At 38.7% G+C, this 25,690-nt stretch overlaps 1 protein-coding gene across 6 annotated transcripts in view; it reads left to right on the top strand.

Moving 5' to 3' along the window:
* Usf3 (upstream transcription factor family member 3) overlaps positions 1–22,261 on the top strand; it is a 70,287-nt gene extending 48,026 nt beyond the window's left edge. For 3 of the 6 annotated variants that reach the window (XM_023717566.1, XM_023717565.1, XM_023717564.1), the window contains 3 exons: positions 3,542–3,624; positions 11,140–11,236; positions 14,025–22,261. In XM_023717566.1, coding sequence (XP_023573334.1) covers positions 3,542–3,624; positions 11,140–11,236; positions 14,025–20,464 — 6,620 coding nt within the window. In that variant the 3' untranslated portion in view covers positions 20,465–22,261. The remainder of the gene's footprint in view (positions 1–3,541; positions 3,625–11,139; positions 11,237–14,024) is intronic. The other 3 variants (XM_023717569.1, XM_023717568.1, XM_023717567.1) reach the window with 1 other exon arrangement.
* Positions 22,262–25,690: the final 3,429 nt, after the last annotated feature.

Here is a 25,690-nt window from a genome sequence, read left to right as displayed (position 1 = left end):
GTCTCAGGGATTGACCTGCTTCCTTCTCTTCTTCCTGAAGTTGTTATTTTCCAGTACCTGGATTCCAGATTTTTTTTAATTTAAAAAATTATTTATTTATTTATTTATTTATTTATTTATTTGCTGCAGTGTCTCGCTGTGCATCTCAGACTTCTAGTGACCCTCCTGTCTCAGCCTTTCCAGCTCTGGGATTACAGGTGTGTACCACCACACCTGGTTCCAGGGCCGGTATGGCATGCAGTACTGGGGATTGAACCCAGGTCCTTGCACTTGTCAGGCAGGCACTTGGACTGCTGAGCCGAGCTATCTCCCCAATCCTGGATTCCAGATCTCAGTAAGGGTGATTTGTTGCTGCTTACTACTCTGCCATCTTTTGAGAAGATGATTTATTGCATTTCAATAAAGTGCACTTTGTTTTGTTTTTAAGTGAAAACTATTACAAGACTCATGAAGATGAGTTGCATGTCATCTTCTGATTTGTGTTCTATCTGGATTAGTTAAGATATGTAATATATCTTAGGAACAAATGTTTACAGGGGTTTTACCCACTGAGGGAGTCCAGATGCACTTCTCAGGAGAACCAAGAGTCTTGTGTATGCATAAATTCTGGACAGGGGAGCTAGCTAGAAGTGTGAAAAATCATGCATTGCAAACTGCAGGGTTATTTTGTTTGGTATTTTTAAGTCAGGATCTCACTATTTAGTTTGTGCCAGTGTGTGGGCCAAGCTGGTCTCAAAGGAGTGATCCTCCTTCCTCAAGACTGAAGGTCTTAAAGAGACTTTGTGTGTGAATAGTCTAAAGTTTCTCTCTCTCTCCCCCCCCCTTTCCCCTTCTCCCTCTCCCTCTCCCTCTCCCTCTCTCTCTCTAGATTAAGCAGGAAAATTTATTGGAGAAGAAATGGGGGATGGGAATAGGAATAGCTTCTGAGAGACACAAGGGGTCCTGAATGAATGGGTTGTCCTAAACTCTTTGATTATAAGAAGAAATGCAGAAAATAAATACTGTTCAGTTTTATCTCATATATGAAAAGTACAGACTAAAGCAAGATAAATGTTTTTTATTACATTAGTTTTTTTATTTTTTGAGAAAGGGTCTTACTATTTAGTCTAGGCTGGGTTAACTATGTAGCCCAGGCTGGCCTCAGATTTGTGACACTTCTGCCTCAGCCTCCTGAGTAATGGGATTACAGGTGTGCACCATTATGCTTAGCTATTGTATTATATACATAATGATCACATTCCTTATTGGGAATTTATGCCTGTATATATCTTTCTATATGCATAGGTGTCACATTTTCTTTACCTATTTATCCACTGATGTCTGTTTAGCTTGAGACATCCTCTTTAATGCCTTTAAAACAAAATCTTTTCCAACATGGAAATAGTATAATATGTTTTGATTCCTGTTTCTGCATCCCCTTCTCCTCCCTTTAGTCCATTCCTCTCCTCATTTACAAAAGCTTTGTTTCTACTTTATTCCTTCTACTTTTTTTTTCCTTTCCCTTCCTTTCCTTCCCCCTCTCCCCTCCCATTTCCCTTTCCACTGGAACATTTTCTTCCTACAAGAAAAATATTTATAGGATTAATTGTGTATGCATTTACAATTTGGTGTGTCGTGGACACTGTTTTCCATCAGGGACTGTATGCATACCAAAATCAGTTTAGAAATTAAAATTACTATTATTGTAGAAGTGGTTTTTCCCTTTCCCTAATAAAAGAATTTTGGGGAAAATCTTAATGATGGGATGTTGTCTTGAATACAGGTGGGATATTACTGTTGCCTAGAGTGATTTATTACCTTTTTATCCTGGCTTTTTGATACAGGGTCCTATTACATAGTTCAGGCTGGCCTTGAATTCACTATATAGTTAGTCCAGGCTAACCTTAAACTCATGGCTATCCTCCTGTGTCAGCCTCTCAAGTGCTAGAATTATGGGTGTGTGCCACCAAACCCAGCTGTTTATTACTTTTGAAACCCATTTATAGTAAATCACAGACTTACAAAGGAGTTCTGTTTCAGGAGAACATTTGTGATTCATTCATAATCAGACAAAATGAATCCTATGCAGTACACCTGTGAAAGTTTGCAACTTGGATGTTCCTGAGTCAGGACTTACTGTTATTATTGATAATGAGTCTTAATATTGGATTTTTAAAAACTCCACACATTAAAAAATATACTCTTAGATAACAGCAAATTCTATTGTTAGAAAATTCAGAAAAAAGGTAATACTTAATACTTTACTGCCATTTTTTTGCAACATGAATGAAATTTTGTATTTTACACCATATGAATAAAATATTTTTATTGGAATCAACTGTGTCGTGGTACTGTAAGAATGTTCTAAATGGCGATGAAGAGAGAATAATTAGATGTCGTTGAAATGGCTGCTGCTAATGTTAGATTATAAAGCAAAAATGGCTGAATGAACAAATAAAATCTGTATTTAAAAACAATCTCTATGCAGGCTGTAATCTGAAAGATTGTTTTAGAAGCCCTGAAACCCTGTTAGAAAGGAAGATTTTAAAAACCTTCCTAATAGAAAATAGCCATGAGTAATGTTTCTACTTAATAGTATCTTATAGAAATTTAGATAATTATCTTGTATCCTTTTATCCTTTTAAAGTTGTACCATGTAAGCCTGAGAATTTCACACTTAAGATACTGCCAGTAGCCCAAGTAGCTGCTAAACAAGTGCTCACATTGAGCTACATCCACAGCCCTTTATGTTTTGTTATTTTGAGACAGGATCTCACATAGTTGCCCAAGTTGGTCTCAAACTTGTGGTCCTTTTGCCTCAGCATCCTGAGTAGTTAAGACTATAAGCACGTGGCACCTTGTGCAGCTTGCTAGTGGGTTTTAAAAATTCGGTGATCATTAAAATCTGTAGTAGTTACTTCAAGTATAATAGAATTATGGCTTAATTGTAATGCAGTGTTACTCATTCCTGTTTTTTATAATTTGGATGTAACTATTATAGATGATATAGGTGATATTCAATTTGAATATATATGATGAGATACTGGAGAGATAACTCAGTGTTCTAAGCACCTGCCAAGCAAGCACAAGGACCTGGGTTCTATCCCCAGTACCACATACTGTGCCAGTCCAGAACCCCCATGCACTGTCCTGGCCTGAAACCAGGTATGGTGGCACATGCCTGTAATCCCAGCACTGGGAAGGCTGAGGCAGCAAGATCACTATGAGTCTGAACTGCATAGTAAGACCCTGTATCCAATAAATAAATAATAAATAAATAATAAAATATATATGATGAGATATATTCTATATAAAATAATGTGTTGTATAATTACAGATATCTAAACTGCATTTAATGGAGGTGTTGCTTTTTATAATGTTAAAGACTTCAAAATACTACATTCTGAAAAATCTTATTTACTTTTTATAATCACTTGGTTTTTGTAGATACTATTTGATAAACATTTCTTAGCGATTTCTTTACTTGACATTTCTTTGCCAAGGAACAATAGGTACTTTGGTGCAGTATAAGATTTAATAAATGGATTTTTCCCCTATTTAGTGGAGAGGCATAGAAAGAAGAAAATCAATGCTGGGATAAACAGAATAGGAGAGCTGATTCCCTGTTCCCCTGCTCTGAAGCAGGTAAGGATCCCCTCATATTTTTATGCATTACTTGTGAATAGACAATTCCCTAAATTGTTTCGGTGCTTACAGTGATTATTTTTGCTCCCTGCTACACATGAGAAATTTTTTTCCAAGATTTTATATTCTTTTCAAATAGAGATTGTCTATATGAGTAATAGGAAAAATATTATAATTTCCTACAAACTAAAGTTTATGACATCAAATTCCTGGTGGATAAACATCTATTATACCTCAGTGATATGTTTTACTTTCCAGTGTATATCATAGTTCTTTATATGACATCTAATAAATATTTTCACATGTTTAGCTATTAAATGTTACCCATGAAGGGAAATGGTGTTGTGTAAACTAGAAGAACCTTCCTTCTAAGCCCTGTTCAGACATTCCCAGAGGAGAAGAGGTCAGTTTGAAGAACAGGATTTTCTAAGACATTTCTTGTGGCCATGTATTTACTCTGGTTGTATCGTCTCTGAGAATAACTAGCATCCTATCTCTGAAATACCCCTCTTACATTCCCAAGATTTGCCAATCCAAGGGGATTGTAAATAGGCAAGGACTGGGATTCCCAGGTAGTATCATCTGACAGGCCCTGGAAGCAAGCAAACAAATGCAATCTATAGAAACTAACTTCCTGCTTGTGTGTCATCAGGTGTTCTTGGAATGCTGGTTATACTATAGAACACACAAAGCTAATGACGTCACTGCTCTGTGCCCACTTCCTACAGTGGCTTGCTGCTGAGCAGTTCCTCTGATCAGCCACCACTTGCACTGCTGAATGGTGCTGTCATTAGGCCTACCTCCCTTGTGGATTCTACCAAGAGGTGCTGTTGTTGAGTTTAGTTGTAGAGACAAATTAATTAGGAAAAAACTTCATTTTTATTCAAATTAGATTTCTTTTCACTACATGCCATTTGTTAAGACAGATGTAACATGCACACAGTCCACCTCATAAGAGAACAATGTTCAGTAAGAGTCATTTTAAAACCCTATTTACCTTACCTCAAAGATTGCACCCTAGGTTTGGTTTAGATGCAATGACTGGCACATAAGATTGTGGCATACAGTGCTGGGGAGATGGCTCAGTGGAATAAGCGCTTCCCTGGCAAGCACAAGGGCCTGAGTTCAATTCAATCCCCAGTTCCACAAAAAAAAAAAAAAAAAGATTGTGGCATACACAAAACACTTCATTTTAAGCTTTACCAAATTATAAAGTATTTGGAAATATTTAGGTTTGTCCATGTTAAGTTGGTTCCTTTTTTACTTTTCTCTGTCTCATACTGAATTATCCCTATACTTATGTCTTTTCCATTATATACATGAGGAATTTAATCATTGCCTTTTTATTTGCTTCATTTTCTATATACATAACTTTAATTTTCCCACATTCCTAACAGCCCCTTAGTACTGTTATCCTCATGATCAAATGTGTCATATTATTTTAGACTTTCCAAAGTTGTGTTCTCTTGCATCACTGTTAGTTGGTTCCTGGTGATGTTTATATATGGGCCAGTCTATTTACTAGAAACTGTTTTTGTTTTCTCCCAATTCATGTTCTTTACACTTCAAAAATTCATGCCTTGAATCTTCCAGAGGTCTGTTGTTTAGTTTTTTCTTACTACCTTACCAACTCCAAATAGAATTTTAAAATCTTAGCTTAATGCATAAAAATTTTCTCTAATGAACAAGCTTCTGATGAGGATAAAGTACATTCACTGAAAAAAAGCAAAAAAAAAAAAAAAAGTAAAAATTGACACAATGTACAGTAAAAGACATAAAAGTTTTTTTTAAAAAAATTGATGTCTCAATCCCAAATCATATCCACTAATAAAATATTTCATCTCTTTCCAGACATTTATATGTATGTGTATATACAGTATATCCAAGTGACCCACTTTTCTCAGTGGTATATAGTTGACTTTTGGTTGTATACACCTTTCTAAACATACTTGTCTTCTTTTTAATAATCAATAGTATTCTGCTATACTGTGATATTACAAATTTTAGTAGCCTTTTTGTTAATTTTAATTAAATAAAATGTGCAAAAATTAGCATATGTACACTAGACCAACATATGCTTTCTGGATATGGTGGTGCATACCTGTAGGCCCAGCACTTGGGAGACTGAGGCAGGAGGGTCAGGGCGAGGTCACATTAGCATATATACACTAGACCAACATATGCTTGCTGGATATGGTGGTGCATACCTGTAAACCCAGCACTTGGGAGGCTGAGGCAGGAGGGTCACCGTGAGGTCAAGGCCAGCCTGGCCTACATAAGTAAGTTTAAGTCCAGCCTGCACCACACAGCAAGACCCTGTCTCAAAACAAAACAAAACAAAATAGTTAATATATGCATGTAACAAATAGTACTGCAGAGCTTAAAACAACAAATATTAATCACTTACCTGCTTCCCAATCCTAATTCAGCTCCTCAGAGGCATGCATTATTTCTTCTAATATTTACTTTTATGTTTCTAAATATAATACTAATATTACTAAAGCTTACTTTTTCCATTTTAAATATTGCTTATCAAAAACCTATTTTGGGCCCGGGGAGATAGCTCAGTGGCATGAGTGTCTGTCTGGCAAGCACAAGGTCCTGAGTTTGATCTCCAGGACTTTATGGGGTGCCGGCACTGAAACCAGGCTTGGTGGTACATGCCTGTAATCCCATTGCTGGGAGGCTGAGACAGGAGAATCTCTATGAGTCCAAACTACATAATGAGACTGTATCAAACAATTAAAAAATAATTTTATTATGTTCCTAGCCTGATTTCTTCCTTGATTCTCTTAATATAATTGCATCACAGTTTTGGGTGTGTGTGTGTGTGTGGGTGTGTGTTTTTACTGCGTATTTGCGGTACCTAGTAGTTACTTTCACTTTGAGGAATTGGTATAGAAAATTCATCACCATTTTGGTTACAATTCTTTTTAAAAGTATTTTGGAATACCTAATAATTACATTCATTTTGAGGAATCACATAAAATTTCTTGATCATTTTGATCCCATTACCCTGATAATTTGGTTTTTATGTTATTAAGAAAATGTAATATTGTCATTATGCTGTTATTACATTTAATATCACATACAAAAACTTTTGGTATTTTGAAGTTAATAATTGGCTCATAGTTTTTCACTTGCTTAATTTTCTATATGCGTATCTTTAATTCCACATTTAATTCCACAATGTGCTCATATTTTTCTAACTGATCAGATGTACTAACTTCTTTTCATTTTTTTTTTCCTTTGAGACTTATTTATTTATTTATTGTATTTTAGGGAAAGGTCAACAAAGTGTTCAGATTCTCACTACAAGATCAGACTGGTAGTGATCCACCTGTTTACAGCCTCCCAAGAGCTGGAATTACAGGCACACACCACCACTCCCAGTCTCAGTTGCCATCTCAGTGCACTCAGGGGCAAGGCCAGCATGGTAGGCCCAGGGATTGAATCCAGGCCCCTGTGCCTGCTTGCAGGCACTTTAATCCGCTGAGCTATTTGGCCAGCCCTTGAGACTTACTTTTAGAACCTTCTGTCTTTTATCAGTCTCAACCAGTCATTTCTTCTAACTAGCCTGTTTGTAATCATGTTTTTAATTTCCAAGGATTTCTTGATTTTTTTCTTTCTTTCTTTTTTTTTTTTTTTTCCTTTTTTGTTGTTTGAGACAGGGTTTTACTATATACTTTAAACTGGCCTTGACCTTGCTGTGTAGCCCAGGCTGGCTTTAAGTTTGTGGGGATCCTCCTGCATCAGCCTCTCAATTGCTGGAATTACACTTGCATGCAACCACACCCAGTCTGCACTCCCCCAACCCCCAGTGTTTTGGAGACAGGATCTTGTGATACTGCATAGGTTAGCCTTGAACTCTTGACCCTTCTGCTTCCTCCTCCCAAACGCTGGGATTACAGGCAGGTGCTACCATGCCCAGATCCAAGAGTCCTTTTTCTTATTCTTGTTTATTCCTTTTTATGCCATGTATTTCATAACATGTTTCTATGGATTCAATAGTGTCTCATCTTTGAATGTTATGTAGGTTTTATTCTTCAAATCTACAGTTTTCTGTTTGTCTGACTCCCTTTTTTCGTCTTTCATTTGGATATTTTGTTGTTCTTTTCAGAGATTTTCCTTAAATCTTCAATGATATGTCAGCTGTTTTTTATGCTGAAGAATAACACATTAAAACCTGATCAGATGGGCTTGTCTTTCTTTGTCCTTAACTGTTCCATGGCTGGGTGGTAGGCCAGTTTGGTGGTGGTGGTGGAACTCAAAAATGTCAGTATCTGTATTTTTTCTTTTTTGTAGGGTAGTTACTAATTTTTTAAAATTATTTTTATTAGTATGTGTGTACAGTATATCATAAATACATTAGTTGTGGAGAGTTAGTACACATATACCCAGGGAAGAATCTACCAGTATCTTACTTGGGAGTAAAAATGATGAAGGAGGGAGTAAGAATTCATTTGTTAGTAGTCTCTGGGCTAAGCCAGGGGTGGGAACCAGATCTTCATACTTTAGTAGGTGGAGTTTTTCTTTACACTGTTTTCACTTTTGAGCGTCTTGTCCTCGTTTGTATCAAGTATATGTGAGGTTGAATTCTCTGCTTCAGATTTCACAGAATATAAACTTGTTTCTTGTGGTTGAGGCAGGAAAGGGAAGTTGTCCAGCTGCAAAGACATGTATGTAGAGATGTGGCTCCTGTGCATTGCTACTTTATTTGTTGTCTTTTTAAAAATTTTTAATTAATTTTAATGAGAAAAAATAGCAATGAAACAGTTTCAAAACAGATTAGTGGGACAGTTATAAATAACACATTATAATGATAATGTATTACTTATTATAACTGTCCACAACTACTTTATTAAGAGTTTTTCAATGAGTGCCCTCAGTCTTAACCCTATTACCAGCTCCCCATAGTAGCTGATATTTCCTAGGATTTTAGAAGGCCAACACAACTTGTTCTCAACATTGTCTTCCCTGGCAAGCATTTACACTTCAGCTTCCTTTCATTTTCCTCTACAGCATAGACTTAAACTTCATAAAAATACTTAGTTTGGCCTTATTTTTTAACATCATAATGTAGAGTAGCTGCTTAGGAAATACTGGAGTAAAATTTAATCCCTCCCCCCCCCAGTAAAATTTTATTTTTCAGCTTTTGGGATTCTTTCCTCTGAGTTTTTCTAAAGACTGGAAACCATAAGCACTGTACTTCTTGGGTGTCCTAGAATGTACAGAGAAGTCAGTATTTGACTTCGAGAAGCAGAAAAGTTTTAAAGTTTTCTTTACTATTCTTACATGTTCTAACTCCTGTTTGCAGGGTGGAGAGATAAGGGCTAGATATTATCAGGTTTTCCCAAAACATTAATTTATAGTGATTCCTACATGAAAAGAGATACACATAAAGTACTTGAGTTATTTAATAATATACCTGATGAAGTAGAAGTTAAATATTCACTGCTACATGTTTAATAGCCAAAGATAAAACCAGAAGTGGCTATTACTTGGTCAAATGCTTGCCAGTAATAGTAACACAGCCATTCAGAAGAATAAGATAGACTTCTAAATATAGCATGAAAGTGTCTCTTAAACTTTAAGTTAAAAAAAAAACAAACAAAAAAAACAGTATAAGGGCTGGGGATGGCATGCACAAGGATCTGAGTTCAATCCCCAGTTCCACAAAAAAAAAAAAAAAAAAAAAAAAGGGCGGGGGAGATGGCTCAGTGGAATAAGCGTTTTCCTGGCAAGTGCAAGGACCTGAGTTCAATTCCCAGTTCTGCAAAAAAACAAAAACAAAACAAAAAGAACAGTATAACATGTTATTTATAGTATCCTCTACCTGGGATTTTGAAAAAAATATATACAGATATGTATCAACCTAGAATACTTCTGAAAGGATACACAAGTAACCTTAGGGTGATAGCCTTAGAACAAGATGTGAGGGGCTGGTGAGATGGCTCAGTGGTCTAAAGCACCTACTTAGAACAAGCTTAGCAAAGCACAGGGACCACGGTTCAATCCCCCAGCACCACATGCCAGCCAGCCCCGCCCCCTGGTGGGCTGAGCATGCACACACACACACACACACACACACACACACACACATGCATATAAATAAATAAAATTAAAAAAAAAAAAGAACAAGATGTGAGAGTTAAAGCACAAAGGAATGTTAACTTTTGGTATATAATACTTCATGTAATTTACTTTTATGGCATATTAATTTTTTTTTTTTTTTTCAGAACCGGGGATTGAACTCAGGCCCTTGCACTTGCCAGGCAAGCATTTATTCTACTGAGCCATCTCCCCGGCCCCAGCATGTTAATTTTCAATATAAAAATGATCTATTAAGTATAAGAGTAGGGGCCAGGGAGATAGCTCAATAGAATAAGCACCTGCCTGGCAAGCGCAGGGGCCTGAGTTCAATCCCCAGTACCACAAAAATAAATAAATAAATAAGAATAAGAGTAGCTTGACATAAAATATAATCTTTTTGAAAAAGCTTAGGAATAGAATATACTGGGCATGATACCAAAACTCAATCAAATGACATTTCTTTTCAACGTATGTAGGATAATCTATGGTTTGGTTAACAAGTAGAGAATAATTTTAAAATGTAAAATCTTTACATGGTCTTGAAGGCCCCCGCTCTGGCTTCTTTTCCTACCACGCTTTCTGATAGCCATCACTGCTCAGCTCTTTACCATCCTCATACTGCCAGGCCCAGCCCTACCTAAGGGCCTTTGCCTTCTGATCTTACTCTCTTCACCTTTTCCTCTAGATGGAAGCAGGCTGTGAGTGTGGTACCTCTTTTAGGGTCTTGCTTAGGTGTTACCTTACACAGAGGCCTTCCCAGAGATCTCTACAAGAAAAATTCTAGCAGAATGTCCTAGCTCAGGTCACTAGAGCCAAAACATCATCAAATGAGGGACAAGCAACAAACTTTATTTCTCATAGTTCTGGGGTCTGGGAAGGTCCAGGATCAAAACTGGGTTCCTTGTTATGTCTTTACTGGGTGAATAATAAAAATCCTATTTGTGAGGGCTGCACCCTTGAGATATTTTGACCTCCCGATGGCCCCAACTCCAAGTGGTATTGCATTGGTAGTTAAAATTCTGACATGCAAGTTTGGTGGAGGGACACAAATAATCCATAGTGCAGAGTAAGTTATACCATCACTCTAGCTCACTCTTTATCTTGGTTTATTTATTTTTTGTACTAATTCTTGTATATTTATATGTAATCTTGTCATTAATTATTTTACGTATACAGGTATGTTCTTCAAGGACCTGTACTTGGTCTGTTTTACTACTATATCCTAGTGACTTGGACAGAGCCTAACATAGTATATGCCCAGTGGGTATTTAGTAAATGGAAAATGAGGAGTAGAAGCTTTTGAATGTGCATATTTTAAAGTTTGAAAAGTTACAAGTCACATATGAAATACACCCAGAGCTTTTGAGTTTTGGGGACAAGTTCTTACTATTCATGAAACTTTTAAATTGTTTTCTTTGGCAGAGCAAGAATATGATCCTGGACCAAGCCTTTAAATATATAACAGAATTGAAAAGGCAAAATGACGAACTCCTGCTGAATGGAGGAAACAATGAGCAAGGTAAAGAAAATTTGAGACTGATATTTTTTATTATTTTTAAGTGTGTAGGCCTTGTGTGATAGGGCAGTTTTAGGATATAGTAGATTGTCTCCCAAGAAAGACATTACTGAGACAATACATTCAAGAGATCTGAGTGAATAGTTACAAATAAAATCATTATAGTTTAACTCTTATCTGCTTCTGTGAGCATCTGCTTTTATAAGTTTGACTTTGAATGCTTTTGTGTACTTCATGTTTGCCTAACTCATGATACTAATAATACTAAGGCTCTTTTATTCTAATTGGATCTTGCTGCTAGGAAAATCCCATAAGAGTATATAAGGAGACATTTTCAGTATCATTTAAAAACAGGGTGTGTCTGTGTCTACCAATGACTCAAAAGACCAAAAGTGCTTATTTCATAGTTGTTTGCATTGATATGATATGTTCTTTAGACTGCCTGATTATTTAATGACACTTGATTTTAGGTAGAGGTGGCTTTTATTTTAATGCTGTTTTTCTACCAGCATTGAAGATACAATGAAAAAAATATTCCAGGCAAGTAGAAAGCTGAGGATGGTAGACAAATTTGATTTTTCCTTTATTTATGGTTCTGACAAAAGCAGAGAGAATTTCCTGTGACAGCTCTGTAGGCTACCTTCAAAGGAGAGAAACAAGGCAGAACTTGCTAAGGTTGGGATAGAGCAGGACTATGTTTAGTATAATGGTTGGGAAGGATATTTGAAAACATATCTGTGAGGTCAGCATTCAGAATTCTCTCTTTAATTTCTTTTATTTTATTTTTTTCTCTGTTTAATTTATTTAAATAACAGCTCTCCCTCCTGTAGGTCAGCTATGTTTTATGACCCAGGCCCTTAGATGTGAGCTGCCAGATAGATACAAGAATATGTGTTTGGGGCCAGGGATGTAGCTCAGCAGCATAGTGCCTGCCTGGCAAACACAAGGCCCAGAGTTCAAATTCCCAGCAACACAAAAAAAGAAAAAAGAATATGTGTTTGGTAGCCATTGTGGGACATCTAGGGCCAGTGAGATGGCTCAGCAGACTAAGCGCCTGCTTAGGCAAGCACAGAGGCCAGGGTTCAATCCAGCTACTGAGTATGGGTGTGGTAGAGCACGCCTGTGAGCCCAGCTCTGTGGAGGCTGAAATAGGAGGATCACTGTGAGTCCAAGCTGCATAGTGAGACCCTGCACAAAAAAAAAAAAAAAAAAAAAAAAACCATTGTGAGACACCTCACAAAAGAGATGGCAAGGCCAGAGTTTTCTAATGAAAGGTTCTTTGAGTTCACAGCACAGAGATGAAGGTCATCAAGTGACTTAGGGAAAGTGGAAGGTATTGCAAAAATACCAGATATATATGGGACTTAGAAATAACTGAGTAGCTAGGCCAGGGTGGGAGCCAGCACCTGAAGCAGCTTAGTTTGGCTACCCTGTTGTCTCTGTCATTGTGATAGCTCCCATTTCATGGATTTTATGAAGATTAAAAGAGCTATTATAGGTAAAGCATTTAGACTATAGCCTAGCACACAGTAAGTACTTGATAAATGCTAGCTGTTGTCATTATCATTGATTGAGACAATGAATGAAAAGCAGCAGCAAGTAAATGTTCATGAAGAATAAAGATCATTATTATTTGATTCATAATGATTGACCTTTAATTTTTATGTACTTTTTGACCTTTAATTTTTAACATAAGCAGCACACTGACATCTTTCATCTGTTTAAAAATCTGAGACAAATCATCTGTTAGTCTTAGCTTATCCTTGTCAAAATAATGGAGCTTTTCATTTCAGTCTACCTCATAGGCCATTAGCCTTGAGGGCTGGCTGCCTTTGATTGGGGAGGGATGAGAATACCTGCTATTATAGCCAGGCAGATGGGAATGTAAGAAGTTGCAGATCATAAGTATCATTAACCAAAGCTGCACCTGTAGTAAGACAATGGGTGACGCTATCTCCCTTAGCAGGAGAAGGCTGTTGCAGGCCTTCATTGCTCAGCAGTCTGCCCCAGCCCTAACAAGGGAAACTGCAGATCCATTGTCAATATTTCTTTAGTGCTCCACCAACTTAACAGCTGACATAATCTCATTCCTTCCAGTCTCTATGGTTTCAAAAGGTAATATAGAAATTAAAGCCATTTATGAGAGAGTATTACCACCACAAGTCACGTTAGCTGTTTCAGCATTTAAGTGGCATTATAGGAATATTCAATATTATTTTCCTAGTATAGTACTATGATGCCAATATGTCTTCCCATGTTTCACCTATGTAGCTGCATTATCAGAAACCTTTGAATTGGGAATTTTGAGATTTCTACATTGTGAATGATTTTCTAATGCTTGGCCTTTAAAATATATATACTTTTAAAAGGATGTGATAGATGTTTGAAATAACATTCTAAAAAGAAGAACAAACGTGTTAGCAAAGTTCTGAACATTCTTAATTGAAGTATTTACAATGCTAGAGTTAGGCTGGGGAGATAGCTTGGCAGTCTAAGTGCCTGCCTGACAAGCACAAGGACCTGAGTTTGATTTCCAGTACTGCATACCATGCTGACCGTGGAACCTAGGTACTGTGCCAAAACCGGGTGTGGTGACCCCACGCCTGTAATCTCAGCACCAGGGAGGCTGAGCCAGGAGGATCACAATGACTCCAAGCTGCATAGTGGGACCCTGTACCAAATAAATAAATAAGAATGCTAGAATTAGAATTCAATAGTTTGGTGCATAGTTCTTTTTCAAGTTATACTGATGTGCACCTGTGTTTTTAACTGTTTTGTTTCTAATATATAGCTGAAGAAATTAAAAAACTACGGAAACAACTGGAGGAAATCCAAAAAGAAAATGGCCGATACATTGAATTACTGAAAGCAAATGACATATGCTTATATGATGACCCCACAATCCACTGGAAAGGAAACCTTAAAAACTCAAAGGTATCTGTTGTTATTCCAAGTGACCAGGTTCAGAAAAATATCATTGTTTATTCTAATGGGAGTCAGCCTGGTGGAAATAGCCAAGGAGCAGCTGTTCAAGGGATAACCTTCAGTGTTGGTCATAATTTACAAAAGCAAACGGCCAATGTGGTGCCAGTACAGAGAACTTGCAATCTTGTGACTCCTATGTCTATTTCTGGAATTTATGCTTCTGAAGGCAAGCCATGGCATCAGACCACTGTTTCTGCACTGGCTGCCAATCTGCCTGTTCCTCTTTGTCTTCCTGCTGCCATTTCTGCTCAAAGTATTCTTGAGCTTCCCACCCCTGAAAGTGAAGCAAGTGTGCCTGGTGCCACTGGTGGCTCACTGATTGCTGTATCAGTTGGTTCCGAACCTCGTCAGCATCCTTCATCACACATATGTCCAAATGATCAAAATTCTTCTGAAAATAACAGTGGGTTAGACAGCACCAAATTATCAAAGAAGACAGCCCCTTGTGTCACAAATGTCTCCCCCAGCTCCTCAGCCACTGCCACTAAAGTACACCATGGAACCAAGTCCTGCTCGAGCCTTCAGAACTGCAGAGGTGATTCGCAAAACACCTTTGTTGTTTCAGTTACCACGACAGTCTGGTCCCAGCCTCCCAGATCTGCCAGCAGTTCTTCTCCACTGAGCTTTAGCAAATGCACAGACTTGACAAATGGAACCACAGTGGTGGCACCTTCTGCCCCTGGGGTAGGGAAGACCACCACTCCAGGAAGCACACTTTCCGCAAATCCTTTGGACAGTGGTTGGACTCTTTCTTGTTCTTTGCCTTCTTCAAGTGCTAGTGCTTCAGATTTGAAAAACATTAACAGCCTTACCCGAATTTCTTCAGCTGGAAACACACAGACAACGTGGACTACTTTGCAACTGGCAGGAAACACTATTCAGCCCTTAAGCCAGACACCATCTTCCACTGTGACTCCAGTATTGAGTGAGTCTGGTACGAGCCCCACCACAAGCAACCACAGTAGACATGTGGCCACAGGCATCAGCTTAAGTAATTCCCTTCCAGCAGATGGACAGCCAGTTGAGCAAGTAGTTGTTACCTTGCCTTCTTGTCCACCTTTACCTATGCAGCCACTAATTTCCCAGCCACAAGTTAAATCTCAGCCTCCAAAAAGTCTTCTGCCACTCAACTCAGCAATGCAAGTGATTCAGATGGCTCAGCCAGTTGGGTCCGCTGGTAATGGAGCTTCAGCTAATCAAAATGTTATCATTCTTCAGCCACCTAGCACCACCCCCTGCCCAACAGTGGTGAGGGCAGAGGTTCCCACCCAAACAGTAGGTCAACAGATCGTCATCATACAGGCAGCTAATCAGAACCCATTGCCGCTCCTTTCTGCTGCACCTCCTGGCTCTGTTCGACTCCCTGTCAATGGAGCCAGTGCTGTAATAGGCTCTAGTAATTCATTGCAAAATGTTTCTACCCCACAGACTTTTGGAGGAAAGCATCTTGTCCACATATTACCAAGACCTTCATCTTTATCAGTACCTAATTCAACACAGACTTTTTCTGTTACCATGTCAAACCAACAACAGCCTCAAACCATTTCTTTAAATGGACAGCTCTTTGCTTTGCAGCCTGTGATGTCTTCATCAGGAACTACAAGTCAAACCCCTATGCAAATTATTCAACCCACCACCAGCGAAGATCCAAATACCAATGTTGCCCTAAATACATTTGGTGCTTTGGCCAGCCTCAATCAAAGCATATCACAGATGGCTGGGCAAAGCTGTGTACACCTGAATATTAGCCAGCCTGCCAATCCTCAAACTGCTGCAAATAGTCAATCCACCCCAGCTAACTGTGTTTCATTAACAACAAGTATAGCACCTCCCACAACAACAGATAATTCAGCCACACTACCAAGTACTTATACTGTTGTGACTACTTCCTCAGTAAATACTGTTGCTTGTTTGTCACCAGCCATGAAGTCAAAAAGGTTGAATAAGAAGCCAGGTGCCAAGAAACATTTAGTATCTAGCAAACCAGCATGTCCCCTGAATCTAGTGAGAGAAATAGGCAAGTTAGACTGCCCCAGAACTGAAGGCTCAGCAGAGCCACCATGTAATGATAGACTGCTGGAAAGCCTCCCTGTTGTTCTACCATCTGCCACTGTGTCTGAAGCACATAATGTTAGTGTGTCTGCTTCACATTCTTTGGATGTTCTAAATTCTGAATCAGTAATGCCTGAATCTGTATCCAAATCTAAGTCAACAGAATTGTCTAGCTCACCCCGACAAGAATCTGTAACAAGTGAACCTTTTGCAGCGGTCCCAGAAAAATCCAAAGATTCTATGCCCATTTTGGAACGAGAAATATCTCAGGATAGACCACCAACTAATTTAGCATTGTCAGATGCTACCAAATCCTGCACTTCAGCCAGTATCTTAATTTCATCTCCAAGTGATCCCCAGATTTTGGTTTCTCAAGTTTCTGGTTTGTCATCCACAAGCACTACAAATACTGACTGTGTTTCTGAGGTAGAAATCATTGCAGAACCTTGCAGGGTTGAGCAAGCTTCATCAGATACAATGCAAGCTACAGGTCTCTTGAAGGAGCAAGGTCTAACTACATTGCTCTCTGATCTTGCTAAAGAAAAAGACCCTCAGAAATCATCTCTTTCAGTCCAAATTGATCATCCTGACTTTTCTTCAGAAAATTCTAAGGTAGTCGATTCCAGTGTGGATTTACATCCCAAACAGGAACTACTACTGATGAACAGTGAAGACAGAGATCCACCACAGCAGCATGCCTGCCTCCCTGATCAGGAAGTTATGACCAGTTCTCTGCTCACCAGGCAGGCTGACTCTCCCATGTCAACCAGCTCTGGCAGTAGTCGCAGCTTCTCAGTTGCATCCATGCTTCCTGAAACAACTAGAGAAGATGTGACCAACAGTACAACAACTAATACTTGTGACAACTGTACCTTTGTAGAACAAACTGATATTGTAGCTCTTGCAGCAAGAGCTATTTTTGACCAGGAGAACATTGAGAAGGGGAGAGTTGGCATTCAGGCTGATATAAGGGAGGTTACTTCAAAGTCTTCTGAAGCATCATCTTTGGAAGGAGACCAGCCTTTCAAATCACACATCCCTAAAGAGAATGGCACAGGACAGGGAGAAACAACAGCAAATGAATTTAACTCTCAGGATTCAATTGAAGTAACAGTGGAAAGACCCATTGAAAAACCAAGTTGTTCTCTAGGAATTAAAACATCAAATGCCTCCTTGCAGGCTTCTTCTCAGCCACCAAGCCTCACCAGTTTAAGTGTGAATAATCTTATCCACCAGAACAGCGTCACCCATCCGCTGGTCAGCTGTGCAGGTTTATCCCAAACTTCAGAGCAAACAGCTGTTCCTACAACAGTGAATCTGACTGTTTCATCCAGCTCCTATGGCAGCCAGCCTCCTGGACCCTCTCTGATGACAGAATATTCCCAAGAGCAGCTAAACACTATGGCTAGTGCCATACCAAATTCACAGATTCAAGAGCCCCTTTTAAAACCAAATCATGAAAACCGTAAAGATTCTGCCAAGCGTGCTGTCCAGGATGATCTACTACTGTCATCCACCAAGCGTCAAAAACATTGTCAGCCAGCTCCTCTCAGGCTTGAAAATATGTCCCTGATGAGCCGAACTCCAGATGGCATTTCTGACCAAGCTCAAATGATGGTTAGTCAGATGCCTCCCAACTCCTCAAACTCAGTTGTGCCTGTTAGCAACCCCGCACATGGAGATGGCCTTACACGATTGTTTCCACCTGGTAACAACTTTGTGACTCCGGCATTGAGGCAAACGGAAGTTCAGTGCAGTTCTCAGCCTTCAGTTGCTGAGCAGCAGCAAACCCAGGCAAATCAACATCTGCAGGCCCTGCAGCAGCATGTTCCCCCTCAAGGGGTTTCTCACCTTCACAGTAATCATCTCTACATCAAGCAGCAGCAACAACAGCAAGCAGGGCAGTTAAGAGAGAGGCATCATTTATATCAACTGCAGCATCATGTGTCTCATACAGAGAATGCTGTCCACTCTCAGCCCCATAATGTGCACCAACAGAGAACTCTACAGCAGGAAGTTCAGATGCAGAAAAAGAGGAATCTTGTTCAGGGCGCTCAAGGCTCTCAGCTTTCCCTACAACCAAAGCACCATGCAACGGACCAATCCCGACCCAAGAGTGGTCAGACACATCCCCACCATCAACAGATGCAGCAACAGATGCAGCAGCACTTTGCAAGTTCCCAGCCAGAGAAGAGCTGTGAAAACCCTTCAACTAGCCGGAACCACCATAGCCACCCACAGAACCATCTCAATCAAGACCTTATGCACCAGCAGCAGGATGTTGGAAGCAGACAGCAAAGTTCAGGTTCTGAACATGTATCTGGGCATAATCCTATGCAGAGGCTTTTGACATCAAGAGGCTTAGAGCAGCAAATGGTGTCACAACCAAGTATTGTGACTAGATCTTCAGACATGAATTGTACTCCACATAGGCCAGAGAGAAATCGAGTTTCAAGTTACTCTGCTGAGGCACTCATTGGAAAGACGTCTTCTAATTCAGAGCAGAGAATGGGCATATCGATTCAAGGTTCCAGAGTTTCAGATCAGCTTGAAATGAGAAACTATCTTGATGTTCCCAGAAATAAGACCTTGACAATTCATAATATGCAAGGTCGCGTAGACCATACTGTTGCCTCTGATATCCGCCTTTCTGACTGTCAGACATTTAAACCAAGTGGAGCCGGTCAGCAGCCCCAGAGTAATTTTGAAGTGCAGTCTTCAAGAAATAATGAAATTGGTAGCTCTGTATCATCACTGAGGAGTATGCAATCCCAGGCTTTTCGAATTAGTCAGAACACTGGGCCAGCACCCATTGAGCGTCAAAAGAGATTACCTTATCCACCAGTTCAGAGCATCCCAACAGGAAATGCTATCCCACCAAGGGACAGTGAAAATGCATGTCACCAAAGTTTCATGCAGAGTTTACTTGCCCCTCACCTGGGTGATCAGGTCATTGGGAGCCAGAGATCGCTCTCAGAACATCAGAGGAATACACAGTGTGGTCCATCCTCTGCAGTGGAATATAATTGTCCTCCAGCTCATGAAAGTATCCATATTAGAAGAGATAGTGAGAGTCAGAATCGAGAAAGTTGTGACATGTCTTTAGGTGCAGTTAACACCAGGAATAGTACCTTGAATATTCCCTTTTCAAGTTCTTCTTCCTCAGGAGATATTCAAGGTCGAAACACAAGTCCTAATGTTTCTGTACAGAAGTCTAATCCTATGAGGATTACTGACAGTCATGGGACCAAGGGCCACCTGAACCCTCCTGTTACAACCAACATGCATGGGGTTGCAAGGCCAGCTCTGCCACATCCATCTGTGTCTCATGGAAATGCTGACCAAGGGCCTCCTGTACGTCAGGCTAATACTTCAGTTCCCCAGAGGTCAAGACATCCCTTGCAAGACAGTGGTAGCTCTAAAATTCGTCAGCCTGAAAGGAATCGATCTGGAAACCAAAGACATAGTAATGTCTTTGATCCAAGTCTTCCCCATCTTCCTCTCTCTACTAGTGGCAGTATGATTCTTGGACGTCAACAACCTGCTACTGAGAAGAGAGGAAGTATTGTTCGCTTCATGCCTGAGAGCCCACAGATACCTAATGATAATTCAGGTCCTGACCAGCATTCATTATCACAAAATTTTGGTTTTCCTTTTATTCCTGAGGGTGGCATGAACCCACCAATAAATGCTAATACCTCTTTCATTCCACAGGTCACTCAGCCTAGTGCCACTCGAACTCCAGCCCTCATCCCAGTAGATCCCCAAAATACTCTGCCCTCTTTCTATCCCCCATATTCTCCTGCTCATCCTACACTGTCCAATGATATTTCAATCCCCTACTTTTCTAACCAGATGTTTTCAAATCCCACCACAGAGAAAGTAAACAGTGGAAGTTTAAATAACCGATTTGGATCCATTTTATCTCCTCCCAGACCTGTTGGCTTTGCTCAGCCAAGTTTTTCTCTTCTCCCTGATATGCCACCGATGCACATGACCAACTCACATTTATCTAACTTTAATATGACATCTTTGTTTCCAGAAATAGCAACAGCTCTTCCTGATGGCTCAGCAATGTCACCTTTGCTTACAATAGCAAACTCTTCTGCATCTGACTCTTCCAAGCAGTCCTCAAACAGACCTGCCCATAACATAAGCCATATTTTAGGTCATGATTGCAGTTCAGCTGTTTAAGTAAATAGAAAGGTATTGGGTGAGGTTGCAAATGTACTTGTGTGTACTTACATGCTTATATGTACACAAAGAACATTGTGTATGTGTGGCTTTGTGTGTTTTTCTTTGTGTTTGTATAATCAATTTTCAGTTATCTTCTGAATACTAAGAAGGCCATGTCAAAGATGGTAACTTGTCAAAAGCAAGTTAGCTTTGATTTTTTTAACTGCACAGTGTACTTTATTTCCATGTCTAATTTTTAATTTTATAGTCTCTGAATATTAATCAACTAGAGGTTAAAGGAGATCATCTTGGTAATGTGCTAGGTAGAAAGAAGGAGCTGAGATCTGAAACTTGATCATTAATAATTTTTGAAGTACTTGAGGTAGTTGAGTTGCTGTCTAAATATATGGGCAATTTGATAAAACACAGTGACTCATATGAGATGCTGGCTGATAATATCTAAAACCATTTCTTACACCATGGTCAGTGTTGAATTGATGTCGAATTGAATATCCTGGCTAGAGCCAAACATTTGGCAGATACATGGATTGTTTAATCAGCCTTCATTCTATAGGGTTAGTTTAGAGGCTTTGTTCTTAATTATAATTTTCTTAAAATATCTGAATCCCATAAATTGTTCTTCAAAATAGGGAGTCACATTTTCCTTGACTGTGCCAAGATCTTTTGAAGCAAAAGTCTTCCTTAGACAGTTAGCCTTAAAAATAGACCTGAAAAGTAAAGTACATAAATATTTTTCATGTTTGTACTTGCAGTTTGCATCAGGCCATAAGGATAAAAGTAGTTACACAAATGTAGGGAGTTTTTCCCATTTAATGGTAGGGTTTTACCAGTTGAGATTTTTGACTTTTTCCCTCCCTGATGTTGGGGGTTGAACTCATGCCAAGCAAACACTATAACGCCGACCTACATCCTCAGCCTTCTGTAGAGTTTGGTTTAGTATTCTTTCTTTTCCATCAGTAAGTCATGTGTTTAGACTCTATACATTTATTTTAGTTTTACTTTTAAAATATTTCTGAACAGAGTTTTAAGCCCTCAGTATTTTCCTTTACTGATATTTATACTTTAAATATGGCATTGTACATTGCATTATTACCCCTCATAACAGAATTACAGTAAGATGAATTTGTTATTTTTCTTAATGGTAGATGAGAAATGGTGCTTCAGAAAAGTATATATGCACTGTGGGTATGTGAATGTGTGAGGGAATGTATGAAAATAAATTTTAAATTATAAACTAGTTCTTACTATTCCACAATGTATAAATATTTCACAATGTTATACATGATAAATACATCCAATTTTATGCCAATTAAAAAATAAATTTGGAGAAAAAATAGGCCTTCCATTTGAAAATGGAAAATTGAAACCTGCTTTAAAAAAAATAGAAAAAGTTGGCGTGAATGGAGTTTTTTAAAACCTCTCTGAAGTTAATAATAAATTAAAAAACACTTGTATTGAATTTTCAAAATCTAAGAAAACTTAAGAAAGCAACTACTGCATATATACTCATTTTCTTAAACCTGACTTTTTATTGTTTTATTCTGCCAAAAATGAGATGGGGTGGGAGAGATGCATATAACTTGTCCTGTCTACTGTGTTAAAGGAGTGAGCCCAGGGCCCAGCATGTTTTTCCATCCCAAAGAAGCCTCCTATGGCCTGGTCAGAGCAGTTACCTCCAATGAATACCTCTTCTAAAGACTCAGCAAAAGGGTTGTTTGTGCCTCTTGAACTGTTCTCACCAAACATTCCTATTTCTGCTGCCAACTAAAGTAGCCTCCCCGGGGACAAAAAAAATAGTATGAACAAAAGAAACCTATGTTGTCTCCCTTTAGAAAGGTCTTGGAGAAGAATGAGAGAGCTTCGTGAATAAATTACTTCAGAGAGTGGATAAACACAACAGTTGAAAAACTTTCTGTTATGCATAAAAAGGAAGACTCATGACTTGTTTTTGAAAATTCTTTTGAGTTTTAAGCTTTAGCACTCAGCTTTTTAATTTGTATTTGAAAGGTCTAATCTGCCAATTTCAGGATGGGCAGTTTTCTGTGTCTGGCTGTTCACTCTCCTTCTCTTCTCCTTCTGTTTCTGTCTCTCACACACACCCACACATCCCAGTCAGTGGCTGTTGAAGCTAAAAAATTGGCTGAGGAGCTTTTTTTCGCTCTCCCTTTATTGAGATGGAGTCTAACTGTGTTGTCCAAGCTAGTCTCAAACTCCTGGGCTGAAATAATCATGTTGCGTTAGCCATCTGAGTAGCTAGGATTCTAGGCGTGCAGCACCGTGCCTGACTAAGAAGCTCAGTTTGAATATTGCAGCACACAATCTTTGTGTTGCATTGACTGAATTTTACTGCTTAGCTGTCCTTAGAGATAGCATTTGCATTTTCTCAGAACTTTCATTTCAGGAACTTAATACTTTGATATTGAATGAGGCTTAGTAAGACTTGACCACCTAAAGAAAGACATGGCGGTCTGCATATAATTAGTCTCCTGCTTTAATGCAACTCTACCTTACAGATGTAGCACATACATATGTTACTGGTCATTTTGTAAATGGGCTCAATTCTGTGTTTGCACCATAGTATTCTTATTTGGTTTAAAATCATAAGCACTTACTAGCAGTATTAAGTTTTTCTTTTAATTAGAGCTACATGATTTTAGAGGATGAAATTTGTTATCTACTACCTTGTGATATCAGGACATATTTAGTAAAGGAATGACAGAAGATGCAGTCAGTTTTGCTTGTAGTAAATTTCATATTACTTTTGGCTTGCTAACATGATTATATGAACCAAATAATTTTGTAACTTACTGAAATCCACATTTGTCTGAGTCGTAACTGAGCCATTGGTTAAATTATTTCTCGTTAGCATTGTTGATCACGTAGACTCAGTTATGAAAACTGGCTGATTCCTTTCAACATTTAACAGTAAGTTCTAATGAAGTGAAAAATGTCGCTTCTCTTCATGTATTAACTTTGTCAAATGAGTTTGTTAAATATGTCAGTCAGATGAAATAAACCCATCTTGATTTTTTTTTTTTAAATACAGGTTGTTTTGGGGTGTCACATATTTTATATCACTGCTGGAAATTTATTTTTATTTTTATTGTAAGAACTTTGGGGCTACCAGAGGTAGTATCCTTTTTGTAAGTGAAACGTGAGATTTGCACAGTGATCTTGATTTATAAAATTTAACTCAGCTGTGGAAGTGGAGGGAGTGTGTTTGGTAGCACTTTCCAGTCACATTTCAGGATTATGCTGAGCTGCCTTGGAGATCAACTTCTTAAAGTCAGCTTTCTTGTCTTTTTTTTTTTTTTTTTTTTTAGATCAGCTTTCTTAAAGTAGAGAATTATATCATTTGCCTTGTTCTTGCCTTCTAATATTAGACCTTTTATGGAGAGGCTAACACTTGTACTCCAAAAAATGTGGAAGCACATTTTAGTGGAAGTAAAGTTTAAAATCTTGAAAAAGGGTAAAAACTTACTAATATGCATTTTCTCAGCTTTCTTCTTCCTTTCATTTGTAGTACTTATGCTTTTATTTTCTTCCATCTTCTCTATGTCAAACAGGTAAAAGGAAACCTGGTCATTTCTTTAGCAGATAATTATTCCTTTGTCTTGAAATACTTACTGGGTCTGCCATCTGTAAGTGTGTGGTCCTGAATCATACTCTCAAATGAGTGATTCATAATTTCTGACTTTGGAACCACTGTGGCTCCTGGAACAACAACATGTTTGGAAAAAAAAAAGTTCAAAATTGACGTAAAATATTTCAGTGTGCCATATGGCTCTATTTCTTGGTTTGGCGGACATTTTTTTTTTTTCTATAGTCCAGTGAAGAAAGGGCAAATGAATGGCTTTGTATTGATATCCTTAGGAGCCTAAAAGTCTTTGCAATTCTGTCATCTAGACAAATGCTGCCTGTACCTGGAGGTAATGCACCTACCAGAGGGCAATAATAATAGCCAATGGCTAGCTACACTAGTGTGGAGTAAACCTCTGAGTGATGGTTTTATGTTACTAATATTCAGTTAAAAGCAGAAGTTAGTTTCTTCTTCAGATGCCTTTTTGGCTGAATGTTACCATTTTTCCCTTTCCAAAGTTGTACAGAAAATGGTCCTTTTTAAAATTTAACTGTACTCTGTAAGTGTTCTTCTTGTGTTGGGTTTCTACTGGAGTAAAACCTGGACAGTGTTTTTATTGGAGTCTATTGAGGCCACCAAGTTTAGAATGAGGCAGTCCAGCTATGCTGGGGGGAGGGGAACATTGAGAACCTTGTTGGATGCAGACCTTCTAGTTCAGTCCCCATGCATCTATCCTGGTACTGCACTTTAATTGAAACTGTGCCTGTGGTCCTTAGACCAGATACTGGAGCATATCACTTGCCCACTCCTGTTATAGTAAAGGACCAACTGGGATGGTACATGCTGTGTAATCAAACACCTCCTAGAAGACAAGTACAGTTGATGTTTCTCACTGTTGCCTTATCATTATCTGAGCCATCTTTGAAGCTGATCTTGTAAAAAAAAATACTAGATAGTATCAAAACTTTTAAACACAGAGCTTGTATGTGGTGATCATTCAGCATCTTTATTTCTAGATTTGCATAAACTACTGTAATCTTTCTTGCACAAGTATGTGGTCAGACCCTTGATAATCATGAGTCAAATTGAAAATATTGGGTATAATATCCATACTGGTATTATTTAGCATGACACCATAATTTTTCAGTTTCATGCAATAGAAGACAGCTTCAATTGTAATGTAAAACATTTTTTAAAAAATGATCTTTAATTTGGGGGGGCTCTGTTTTGTGTACCGTGATACACCGTACTGTTTCATAGGAGCTTAATGTCTGATCCATTTAAATCCCTTCTTCACTTTTCTGAGACCTCTCTGCCGACCCACCCTAAAGTCTTTGTTTGTTTGTTTTTTGTACCGGGAATTGAACTCAGGACCTTGTACTTGCCAGGCAGGTGCTGTGCTGCTGAGCCCTATCCCCGGCCCCCACCCTGACGTCTTAAAAAAATCATTTTCATCTGTGAGGTCACTGAGACACTAGACTTGACTGCAGTGGTAAACTTTATTGGGGAGTTGAACTGTTTATCTTCCAAGAAGTAAGGGACCAGACAGTGTTGCTAAGATGCTGCAGTTGTGTTACTGTGAAGAAAAGATTTGCTTCCACTTTCAGCAGGTTATATATCTATATCTATATCTATATCTATAT

The sequence above is a fragment of the Octodon degus genome, unplaced genomic scaffold, assembly GCF_000260255.1.
Source record: "Octodon degus isolate 3935 unplaced genomic scaffold, OctDeg1.0 scaffold00053, whole genome shotgun sequence".
Lineage (NCBI taxonomy): Eukaryota > Metazoa > Chordata > Mammalia > Rodentia > Octodontidae > Octodon > Octodon degus.
This window is presented reverse-complemented; position numbering and strand designations above follow the sequence as displayed.